General features: G+C 42.5%; 1 protein-coding gene across 2 annotated transcripts in view; it reads left to right on the top strand.

The window, feature by feature from the left end:
* The window catches only part of LOC130131992 (AP-1 complex subunit beta-1), a 112996-nt gene that overhangs the window by 84993 nt on the left and 14915 nt on the right, over positions 1 to 13088 (top strand). For both annotated transcript variants that reach the window (XM_056301714.1, XM_056301713.1), the window contains exon 21: positions 6202 to 6356. In XM_056301714.1, coding sequence (XP_056157689.1) covers positions 6202 to 6356 — 155 coding nt within the window. The remainder of the gene's footprint in view (positions 1 to 6201; positions 6357 to 13088) is intronic.

Raw genomic sequence — 13088 nt, 5'->3', positions numbered from 1 at the left:
CTTGACACCCTTCTCAACCCACTCCACCCTGCCTGCACTCTCTTCTTCACCTCTCTTTGGTATGTGGTTACTTTGGACAGTTGACCCTAAGTATTTAAACTCATACGCCTCCATCACCTCTACTCCTTGCATCCTCACCATTCCACTGTCCCCCCTCTCATTCACGCATATGTATTCCATCTTGCTCCTACTGACTTTCGTTCCTCTTCTCTCCAGAGCATACCTCCAATATCTTCATAGCCTAGCTTCCATTAATCTTTCCCATAACTTCCTGCTGTGGCTGATCCACTTTATACCTCTGTAGTTACTACAACTCTGCACATCACCCTTATTCTTTAAAATCAGTACTAGTACACTTCTTCTCTACTCCTTAGTCATCCTCTCACTTTCCTGTGTGCTAAACAATCTACTTAAAAACTACACTGCCATCTCTCCTAAACATCACAGGTATGTCATAAGTATGTCATCTGGGCCAACCACCTTTCCACTCTTCATCTTCTTCATAGCTGCCCTCACTTCCTCCTTACTAATCCACTGCACTTCCTGATTCACTATCCCCACATCATCCAACCTTCTCTCTCTCTCTCATTTTCTTCATTCATCAGCCCCTCAAAGTACTCCTTCCACCTTTTCAACACACTCGTCTCACTTGTCAGCATATTTCCATCTCCATCCTTCATCACCCTAACCTGTGAAACTTGCAAGTGCTCAGCCCAACAAAGCCAGATAAAGTCCTAAATCCGAATCAAAACTCATAACAAGTTTCAAATTACTTACCAACACACCGCAACAATAGAGGGTGCGGCCTGCATCAACTAACCCACCTATTGAAGCTCATAGAGTTAAATTATCAAGTGCTCAGCCCAACAAAGCCTGATAATGGCCTAAATTCAAATCAAACTCAAAACAAGTTTTAAATCACTTACAAACCAACTGCAATTTCCCATGTTGAAGATCGGAGCTTGTTCTGCTGGGTTTAGTACAGTCTCTCATAAGCTTTTGGTGAAAATCCCGCCCACTGTCTGATTTTCACAACAAATGAAACAATAGAGCGTGCAACCTGCTTCAGCTGACCCACCTATTGAAGCTCAGAGAGTCAAACCAGCAAGTGCTCAGCCCAACAAAAGGAGCAATAGCGGGCACTACCCATGTCAGCTTACATGGGTAGTATAAGCTGACATGGGTAGTGAGCTTCAATTCCCAGTTTACATGGGTATGAAGCTCAAAGAGTGAAACTAGCAAGTACTCAGGCCAACAAAGCCAGATGATGGCCTAAATCCGAATCAAATCTCAACAAGTTTCAAATCACTTACCAATCGACTGCAATACCCTGTGTTCAAGATCAGAGGTTGTTCTGCAGGGTTTAGTTCAATCTGTCTTATAAGCTTTTAGTGAAAATCCCGCCCCCATCTTTCACAACAAAGGAAGCAATAGAGGGCGTGACCCGCGTCAGCTGCCCCACCTGTTGAAGCTCAAAAAGTGAAACTAGCAAGAGCTCACCCGAACAAAGGAAGCAAGAGAGGGTGCAGCCCGCTTCAGCTGAGCCACCTATTGAAGCTCAGAGAGTGAAACTAGCAAGTGCTAAGCCTAACAAAGCCAGATAATGGCCTAAATCCGAATCAAACTCCAAACAAGTTTTAAATCCCTTACCAACCAACTGCAGTCTCCTATGTTCAAGATCAGAGTTATTGTAAGATGTTACCATCTTACAATATATATAGTTTATACAATAATATTTGCCCATCAGACGGACTTGGAGGGGTACACTTCATCTGTATTGTCATACATTAACGACTGCACTGACAATGTCACTGTTAGCAAAAGGATCCGAGTGTACCCAAATGAGAAACCATGGATGAACAGCAAATTCAAGCAGCACACATCCTCCACCCTCATTCTGACCACCGGCGTCCCACATGGTTGTGTGCAGAGCCCCCTCCTTTATGCACTGTTTACACATAACTACCAACCCATCCACAACTCAGCATAGAGTGGAGAGGAGCTGTAAAATTGTCTAAAAATCTTTTAAACTTGCTCTCACTCCCACAATTTTCACTCCACATACATAATTATATACTAAAATGTAGAAACATTTGTGCTGGTCACAAATATGTAAGTACAGAAGGAAGTGGACTTACACTTTAGGCTCCATGAGCCTCAAAGCAACAGGAGCACTAACCAGCTGCCATATTCACTTCCATATTAACTGAGAGCGAAAAGATTAGATTTTTGTTCTTTTCGACACATTTACATCACTTTCATGTCCTCAGTTGTTACTCTATTCTAACACACAATACATCAAAATGTTCACCGATTGTGACACTAATGATGTAAAGATCTAAGCTGTGCGATGTATCGTTTTTGAGATACGGATGCAGAGTTTTGAAAATGAACTTTCAGGCCGTTTGATAACCAACTGCCAAGTTGCCATTGTGAGACGCACATTGGGGAGGTTGGAGAAGAGGTTTTCTATGCGAATTTAGAAAGACAGACAGACAGTCTGTCTGTCTGTCTGTCTTTCTAAATTTAAATTTTTAAAAATAACTTTTATTTTAAAAAATTACAACATTTTTATTTAAAAAGATACAACCATTTTCATCAAAACACAAACAAATAAATAAATACTTAAGAAAGAAAGAAATCACATCAACTCCCCAGAAAAAAAACAAGTTGGTTGTCTTGTACCGAGCACAACACATCCCCATGAGCCCAAATAACACTGAATTGCTTGATATCTTTTATTTCTCTGTAATATTTAAAATCAGTCATCATCCTGGCTTTCACCATCCTAGTAAATAGTAATTTTACATCAGTGTCTACTGAGTCATCGATCTTCCTCTTTCTGCTTACATAAATAGCCATTTTTGCTTGTCCCAAGATAAAATTCATTAGTTGACATTTTTCGTTTACAGTTTGTTTATATTTAAACCCCAGAATGGACATGTGCTTGGAGAAAACCTCCCCTATGTTACTGAATAAACTCTCCAACAACATGAACAGTGGTACCGGGCGCACACACTCTAGGTAACAGTGGAAAACAGTTTTTTTTTAAGGACCAAATAAAAAAGACATTTATCACTCACACCTTGACTAATAATGGAAGAAAAGCATTAACTGCTACTATCCCATGTACAATTCTCCACTGTAAGTCAGCTACCTGTTTTGTTATGGGTGGTTTGTATAAACCCCTCCCAGCAGGTTTGACATCATCTCCCAATCCCAGATGACTTCACCAAGGTTTGTCAACACGATTGTTTAGTTTACACTTGTTTAGAGAGAGAGAGAGAGAGAGAGAGAGAGAGAGAGAGAGAGAGAGAGAGATGGACAGAGAGAGAGAGAGACGGTCAGAGAGAAAAGAGAAGGAGGGTATCAGGCTCGCAGTGACGAAGGACCCACAAAACAGACTGACACAGATAGTAAAAGCTTCCATTAGTTTAATCAGGCAAAAAGGTCAGTACACGGGAATCAATCAGTTCAGGCAGAGGTATCAAAAATGGCAGGCAAAAGGCAGAGTCACAAAAAACAGGCAATGGTCAAAACATTCACTGGGAAGACAAGAAAATAATGCTGGAACGCACTTATGCTAAAACGTGCTTATGCCAAAAACTGCCACTGCTTTGGTCGGGTGTCCCTATAGACACAATTGGCTGTGTCTGTGGGTGGGAAGCCGGATGTGGGTATGTGTCCTGGTCGCTGCACTAGCGCCTCCTCTGGTTGGTCGGGGCGCCTGTTCAGGGGGGAGGGGGAACTGGGGGGAATAGCATGACCCTCCCACATGCTACTTCCCCCTGGTGAAACTCCTCACTGTCAGGTGAAAAGAAGCGGCTGGTGACTCCACGTGTATCTGAGGAGGCATGTGGTAGTCTGCAGCCCTCCCCAGATCAGCAGAGGGGATGGAGCAGTGACCAGGATGGCTCGGAAGAGCTGGGGTAAATGGCTGGATACAAGTAGGGAGAGGAAAAGGGGAAAAAACGCCACTGCTGAATTGTAATAGATACATTGAAGGATAGATAACTTTTTCATAGAGTTATTTCATTGATGAATCTTTGCCACAATACCAAATCATTGTCCAGTTGTCTCTCTGTGTATGTATGAAGATTATATTTGATGCTGATTAAGAGTAAAACATTGCTCTTTTAATCAGTTTTAAAACATTGTAATGGAGGCAGTGTTGTAGGTAAAAAGGAAAAGAGGAAGCAGAGATAGAATGGGGGTCCTTAAGGTCTTGAAAGTAGGCCATGTAAATTGTAGTTGTCAACCAAAACAGTAATGCCATTTTGCCCATGAAGTAAAGACAAAAAGGTCATGTGACAGAATGAAACGTATTATTATTCTGTCATAAGTTCAAATAGTTGTTAATAATTTTGACCCAGTGTAGTCAATTTAATCTATGGTTAATTCTTGAAAACATGAGGTCTTGAATTTGGATTGGGAATGTAATACCATCATGTAGCTTACTCAATGGTACAGAAGAGAGGGTCAAGCAAGTGTTTGATTGATCTTAACTGAAAAGCCCTGTAATAGAATTCAAAATTAGGTAAGCCTATGTCTCCATGACTTCTGTCAAGGGCTATATGGGGTCAGTTTGTGTTCCATTTAAAATACCTACAAGCTTGATCTAGATGTTGAAGTTGATGTATGAGGAAAGAAAGTTGAGACAAGACAGTTACTGCATGACATCATATTCATTTTGATAAGAAATGCACAACCATGCAGGCTGACATTTAGTGACAACCAACTGGATCTTTTGGATATTCAGCAAGCATGAGTTAAAATTCTCTTTGACAATTAGAGGGACACCATATCTTATTTGAGCCCAGTGTAACACTAGTTTTCCACCCTATGTGTCCTAGTGCGTCATTATTCTTAAAAAGAACGTTTCTGCAGGAAGAATCCAGAGCTGTGGTTGTGATCTCTCTTGACAAGCATGTACAAATAACTTGCAGCTAGCTGGTTAATCTCAATAACTTTACTCAAATACAATGTGACTTGCAACCACTGCACAGTGGCGCAGTGGTTAGCATGGTCACCTCACAGCAAGAAGGTCCTGGGTTCAAGCCCTAGGGTAGTCCAACCTTGGGGGGCATCCTGGGTTGTCCTCTGGGTGGCATTTGCAAGTTCTCCTCGTGTCTGCATGGGTTTCCTCTGGGTGCTCCGGTTTCCTTCCACAGTCCAAAGACATGTAGGTCAGGTGAATCGGCCATACTAAATTGTCCCTAGGTGTGAATGTGTGTGTGTGTGTGTGTGTGTGTGTGTGTGTGTGTGTGTGTGTGTGTGTGTGTGTGTGTCGGCCCTATGTGATGGCCTGGCGGCCTGTCCAGGGTGACTCCCTGCCTGCCGCCCAATGACTGCTGGGATAGGCTCCAGCATCCCCGCAACTCTGAGAGCAGGATAAGCGGCTTGGATAATGGATGGATGGACAAGGTGATGACGCGTCCATCAGTTGTTTTATTATTAATGGAAGTAATGAAGGGATGTTGTCGAATGACCTGTTCAAGTGGTTCAAGGGAAAGAACTAAGAGACCTGGCAAAACAGGGCAGTCCATTTGTTTGGAATGGTACAATGGGAAAGTTTATGTGTCAGGATGGCCTGTTTGTCCATGTCTGCTAGGATCCTGTTGGGTGTTTTAACAATATTTACTTAACTATACATTTTAAACATGATCCAAAGTAGAATTGTTTTAGAATTGTCCACAAGCAACCTCAGTCAGTGTGATCAAAAAGCATTCTCTGCATCTAGGGGAACAACTGTGCAAGATTTTAACTGTTTACTTCAAATGGGATTTGGAGTGGTCCAACACCAATATTACCAGTGCAGTTCCCAGTATTGTCACGGGTTTCACTAAATTAAACCAAAAAATTATCTCCAGGATTATAATTTTTGATACCACAGTTAAATTTCAGTCTGCTGTTAATGCCAAGCACGACAGGTTAAGGTGGAAGAATGGGAAAATAATTACTGTTTTAACTACTACTACTACTACTATTACTACTACTTTCGGCTGCTCCCGTTAGGGGTCACCACAGTGGATCATCCATTTTTACTATGGTGGCATATATATATATATTTTGTTTTAACTATGGTGGTATATATTAAGGCGTGGTAACATTTCATAGTTTTTTTGGTGGTGGGTCAATAATTGAAAAGTAACTAATTGTTTTCATGATTAAGCTAACAAGAGCTTGACTCTTTTCATGCAGACACAGTATCAGGAAAGCTGCAAAACAATAACATCTACACCATTGCCAAAAGAAATGTGGAGGGACAAGACATGCTCTACCAGTCTCTCAAACTCACCAATGGAATTTGGATCTTGGCTGAGCTCCGGATTCAGCCTGGTAACCCCAACTATACGGTAGGGGACGTATCATCACTGTAATTTAGGTGTTTGTATTTGTCGAAAAGGTGTGAGAAGGGAATAAGAGTCTCCAAGACAAAAAAAAAAAAATTGGAAAAGGAAACTGCTTTGCAATATATTCGTGAAGTTTAATGATGAAGTAAAGCTCACATGGAGAATATTTCTTATATGTGGTACATCTTCAGAAACTTTTGAAGGAGTGCCACAAAACTTTTTTTTAACATTAGTTAAAAACATTATGAAAAGCTAAAAAACTATATGTAAAAACTATAAAGGGTATTAACCCTTTATAGTTGTATAAACAAACCCTCACTATTCAGAAACATAACTTGTAGGCATTATTAACAGGTGAATGGAATGAATTGTAAAGCTAGAAAAAATATTATATGGCATGGTAAATCTCTTGATAATTGTCATTTGCAGGTTTTCTTTTTCTGTGCAATTTAGTATCTGTATCCAAATTGCTCTACTGATGTTTACAGGGACAATCCTGTGCAGGTCTGATAGGTTAATAAACTAAACAAATTAAACTCAAATTTCCAGTCATGGAAAGGTATGGAAAATAAGAATATTTATTTTTGATTTCAGCCATGACTAGGCGTTTTTGTTTGTTTGTTTGTTTGGGTTGTTTTTTTGCTGTACAACCGTTATTAACTTACTTTTCTAGTCTAGTTTACTATTGCAGTGATCCCATAGCCTGTATGAGGCCTGGTAGACATAGTGCTTAATAACTATCAGCCCACAATGATACCTGTACATCATATTGAACAGAGTCCAAAGTCTGCAAACCCTGTCTCAAACTGAGATCTGGAAAATCTACTTGCAGGAAATGTCTTTAACACTTGGAGAGGCTACAACAGAAATGTTTGGGTTCAGTCAATTTTAGCTCCTGTGAAATTCTACCTGAGAGTGCTTAAATTAAACAAAAGAAAAAGTCTGTGGTATTACTTGATCTCTTTATCCATTGCCTAAATTTTTATTGATTTTTTTTTCAACTCTTTAGGCCTATAGATGTGAGAAAAAAAATCATGAACCAGTTTGAATTACCTACGTTCCTGCTTAAATGGCATCTAAAATATGATCTGATATTTAACGGTCATAGCAGATAAACAGTGTGATTTAACAAAATCATGAAAAAATGTGTACTTTTGCCTGTCTTTACTGAATATACAGTATTGCTCAAACTAATAGCATAGAATGGAAAAAGTATGTGACCTCTGGAATAATGTCTGTGTCTAAGTGCTCTGCTACGTACTGCATACTAATTGAATATACTGCATACTAACAGCACAAAAAAGGTTTAGTAATTACTACCCATTAAAATGTGCTTAGTATGCATTTTAAATATATTATACTATTATTGGTCATAGTGGAAGTGAAGGCAAGTGGATATGGCTCACAACCTTAACTCCATGATCCATACTCCATACTACTACTTTCGGCTGCTCCTGTTAGGGGTCGCTACAACGGATCATCCTTTTCCATTTCTTCCTGTCTTCTGCATCTTCCTCTGTCACACCAGCCACCTGCATGTCTTCCCTCACCACATCCATAAACCTCCTCTTTGGCCGTCCTCTTTTCCTCTTCCCTGGCAGCTCCATATTCAGCGTCCTTCTCCCAATATACCCAGCATCTTTCCTCCACACATGTCCAAGCCATCTCAATCTTGCCTCTCTTGCTTTGTCTCCAAACTGTCCAACTTGAACAGTGCCTCTAATATAATCATTCCTAATCCTGTCCTTCTTCGTCACTCCCAATGAAAATCTTAGCATCTTCAACTCTGCCACCTCCAGCTCTGCCTCCTATCTTTTTATCAATGCCACTGTCTCCAAACCATATAACATAGCTGGTTTCACAACCGTCTTGTAAACCTTCCCTTTAACTCTTGCTGGTACCCTTCTGTTGCAAATCACTTCTGACACTCTTCTCCACCCACTCCACCCTGCCTGCACTCTCTTTTTCACCTCTCTACTGCACTCCCTGTTACTTTGGACAGTTGACCCCAAGTATTTAAACTCAAATGCCTTTGTAACCTCCACTCCTTGCGTCCTGACCAGTCCACTGTCCTCCCTCTCATTCACGCATAGGTATTCCGTCTTGCTCCTACTGACTTTCATTCCTCTTCTCTCCAGTGCATACCTCCACCTCTCCAGGCTCTCCTCAACCTGCACCCTACTCTTGCTACAGATCACAATGTCATCCGCGAACATCATCGTCCATGGAGACTCCTGCCTGATCTTGTCCGTCAACCTGTCCATCACCATTGCAAACAAGAAAGGGCTCAGAGCCGATCCTTGATGTAATCCCACCTCCACCTTGAACCCATCTGTCATTCCAACCGCACACCTCACCATTGTCACACTTCCCTCATACGTATCCTGCACCACTCCTACATACTTCTCTGCAACTCCTGACTTCCTCATACAATACCACACCTCCTCTCACGGCACTCTGTCATAAGCTTTCTCTAAATCTACAAAGACACAATGCAACTCTTTCTGGCCTTCTCTATACTTCTCAATCAACATTCTCAAAGCAAACATCGCATCTGTGGTGCTCTTTCGTGGCATGAAACCATACTCTCTTTTGTACTCCCCGTTACTTTGGACAGTTGACCCCAAGTATTTGAACTCATATGCCTTCGTCACCTCTACTCCTTGCATCCTCACCATTCCGCTGTCCTCCCTCTCATTCACGCATAGGTGTTCCATAGGTATACAACCTTAACTCCATGGTAACCACACATAATTGCCATTTTCTCCTGAATAACTGTAGGAATACACTGAGGAAAGAAACATCTTTACTGCAGAACTGGCAGAAGTTGGAGTAATAGAATATTCTTTGAAATCTATACTCTGTTTTGATGACTGGGGAAAAAAACAGTGCTGGACTTCACCTTCATCTACTCTTCAGATTGTGTAAAATAGCAGTCACCATACCTGTGAGTACAGAAAGGAGGTTTTCAGTACTCAATATCATTAAAACTTACGTGAGATCAACCATAGATGATGAGCAACCTGGGTGTTTTGAGTGTGGAGTCTAGACAAGCCATGTCCCTTGATCCAGCTTTTGCTTCATCCAGATTAGATTACTGCAGTGTCCGGCCTGGATTGCACTAGCCCTAAAAACCTTCAGCTGGTTTAAAAATGCTGCTGCTAGAATATGAACTAAAACAAAAAAGCTTCACCATATCACACTGATTCTAGCCTCCCTTCAGTGGCTCCCCATTCATGCTAGATCTGACTTTAAAGAGCTACTTTTAACCTATAAAATACTAAATGGGCTTGCCCCTCATATTTGTGAGATCTTATACAGCCTTGTATACCTTCTCGTGCACTCCGTTCTCAATGTGCAGGCCTCCTCTCTGTCCCTAGACTTAAAAACACATCTGCAGGCTGCAGAGCCTTCCCTTACCGCGCCTCTTTCTTTGAATAGTCCCCCAGCCAACATCAGAAAATCTGACACTGTAGACTTTTTCAGATGTAAACTGAAAACCCATCTCTTAACATTAGCTTTCAACTAATTGTGCTCTTTCTTTGGTAGTTGACTTCTTTCTGAGCTTTGTCACAACTGTCCTCTTTTGGGAGGCTCACAGTCGTGTATTTATAACTGTAGGTTTTGGCAGTAATCTCTTGGTTTTGTCCTGCCGACAAGAATGTTCCTAAACTGATGTCTATTTTTTTTCTGCATGGCAAATCACTGTAGGCCAAATAGTCAACTTTTTTGTTCACTCTTACCATTTGCTTATGCAGGCAACAGTGACTGCCATATACAAGTACACCATGAGGACTTACTCATACAGTGCATCCAGAAAGTATTCACACCCCTTCACTTGCCCCACATTTTGTTATGTTACAGCCTTATTCCAAAATGGATTAAATTCCTTTTTTTTCCTCATCAATCTACATACAATACCCCATAATGACAAAGCGAAAAAGGTTTTCTAGAAATTTTAGCACATTTATTAAAAATAAAAAACTGAAATATTGCATGTACATAAGTATTCACACCCTTTACTCAGTACTTGGTTGAGGCACCCTTGGCAGCGATTACAGCCTCAAGTCTTCTTGGGTATGAAGCTACAAGTTTAGCACACCTATATTTGGGGTATTTCTCCCATTCTTCTCTGCAGATCCTCTCGAGCTCTGTAAGGTTAGATGGGGAGCGTCACTGCACAGCTATTTTCAGGTCTTTCCAGAGATGTTTAATGGGGTTCAAGTCTGGGCTCTGGCTGGGCCACTCAAGGACATTCACAGACTTGTCCTGAAGCCACTCTTTCATTGTCTTGGCTGTGTGCTTAGGGTCATTGTCGTGTTGAAAGGTAAACCTTCGCCCCAGTCTGAGGTCCTGAGTGCTCTGGAGCAGGTTTTCATCAAGGATCTCTCTGTACTTTGCTCCATTCATCTTTCCCTCGATCCTGACTAGTCTCCCAGTTCCTGCCGCTGAAAAACTTCCCCACAGCATGATTCTGCCACCACCATGCTTCACTGTAGGGATGGTATTAGCAAGGTGATGAAAGGTGCCTGGTTTCCTCCAGACGTGACATTTGGCATTCAGGCCAAAGAGTTCAATCTTGGTTTCATCAGACCAGAGAATCTTGTTTCTCATGGTCTGAGAGTCCTTTAGGTGCTTTCTGGCAAACTCCAAGTGGGCTGTCATGTGCCTTTTACTGAGCAGAGGCTTCCATCTGGCCACTCTAACATAAAGGCCTGATTGGTGGAGTGCTGCAGAGATGGTTGTCCTTCTGGAAGGTTCTCCCATCTCCACAGCTCTGTCAGAGTGACCATCGGGTTCTTGGTCACCTCCCTGACCAAGGCCCTTCTCCCCCGATTGCTCAGTTTGGCTGGGTGGCCAGCTCTAGGAAGAGTCCTGGTGGATCCAAACTTCTTCCATTTACGAATGATGGAGACCACTGTGCTCTTCGGGACCTTCAAAGCTGTAGAAATTGTTTTGTACCCTTTCCCAGATCTGTGCCTCGATACAATCCTGTCTCAGAGGTCCACAGACAATTCCTTTGACTTCATTGCTTGGTTTCTGCTCTGACATGCACTGTCAACAGTGGGACCTTATATACACAGGTGTGTGCCTTTCCAAATCATGTCCGATCAATTGAATTTACTGCAGGTGGACTCCAATCAAGATGTAGAAACATCTCAAGGATGATCAGTGGAAACGGGATGAACCTGAACTCAGGTTCATCCTCAGCTCACCGCCCCAGAACGGTGCTTGTCCAATCCTACCTTAGCAACGGTTTCTACGGAGGGAGGTCCGTCAGGCTTTCAAACAGATAGCAAAATGCTGAAATGGTGTGCACATGGGATCTGCAAATCGGATACTAGATATCAGGAAAAGTTTGGAGGGGGTGTAGTTTTCTTTCCCTTCCCGAAACCCAGAAAGCAAGAAGCGCAGTGTCGGCAATTGATTTCATAGTATAGCATAACCCATGGCCAGCTTAATCCATCCAAAATCAACAAAAATACCTGTCTATTCCAAGCTAAGCTTGCTACTAGCTATTATTGATAGCTAATATAGCTAACATATTATTACTGTTACTTTTACCCACACAATGATTATTACCATTATCAACATATCAATGTATTACTGACGAAAAAAATAACATTATTAATGTACCTGATGAACATAACCAGCTTAGTCTGTGGCCAGAGATAATAAAATAAAATAATCTATCTATCCATCTATCTATCTAGTATCTATCTAATCTATCTATCTATCTATTTAATGATAGCTAGCCCACTAACATAACTTTGTTATGCTAGTCACAGGTTAGCCAGGTTCCACCTTTCATTTCAGAGCATATGGACCTACGGGGAGGGTCGGCTGGGATGGTCTCTGGCCAGTCTGACCTCCCCATATCTGGCCTATTTTAAACATTTCTCCCCTCTGTGAGCTCCAGGTGGGGACCGGCCGTTCGGAAAAGTCATCCACCCGCGGAGGCATCTCGTTTGCCTTATTTTGTTGAAAATACCGGTTCTGGTCCGAAGGTAAAAAATAATCATGGGGCGGTTCTCCTGGCCCCGGGGCATGTCCCTGGCCGCCCTGCGACCCCCAGGAGCCCATACAGAACCTCTGAAAAAGCCTGGATAAAAGAACGCCATAGGGATCTTTGGCCAAAATCAACACTATAATTTGGTGATGTTGACAATTGATTATTAAAAATATACTGTGGCAGGATGAGGAAAAAAACACAGGAGACTAAGGCGAGTTTGCTGTTTATTCCTCAGCTCCAAAACCAAACTACAGCAGGAACAACCCTGCACTAGCAAGCCCAGGAACGTAAACCACGCCCCCAGCGCACAGTCCTGCTGGGTGAGATGCATAGGCCCTAGTGTGTGTCCGCCACACAGCCCCCCCCCCCCCCCGAACACCCAGAAGGGACTCCTGGAAAGAAAATTAGAGTCTCACTGGAGGCTTAAGCAGCCTGCCATAAAGGCTGCGCCATCTCTCAGCCGAAACAGTAGGTGAAACACTGTCCAAAGTCGGCTGAGAAGCAGAACGCTGAACCCGTGAAGACACTGCCAGGGTCCTGGAAGGAGGACGACCCCGACGGGGAACCTGGGCCGGAAACACAACTTCGCCTGCCACCCTGTGCACCGGTTTAAGCCTATCAAGCGTGACACGCTCCCTACGCCCACCCATATCCAGCACAAAACCCTTAGGACCCGTCTCAAGAACCCGAAATGGGCCATCGTATGGAGGTTGGAGGGGCGA

Source organism: Lampris incognitus, unplaced genomic scaffold (assembly GCF_029633865.1).
Source record: "Lampris incognitus isolate fLamInc1 unplaced genomic scaffold, fLamInc1.hap2 H_4, whole genome shotgun sequence".
Classification (NCBI taxonomy): Eukaryota; Metazoa; Chordata; class Actinopteri; order Lampriformes; family Lampridae; genus Lampris; species Lampris incognitus.
This window is presented reverse-complemented; position numbering and strand designations above follow the sequence as displayed.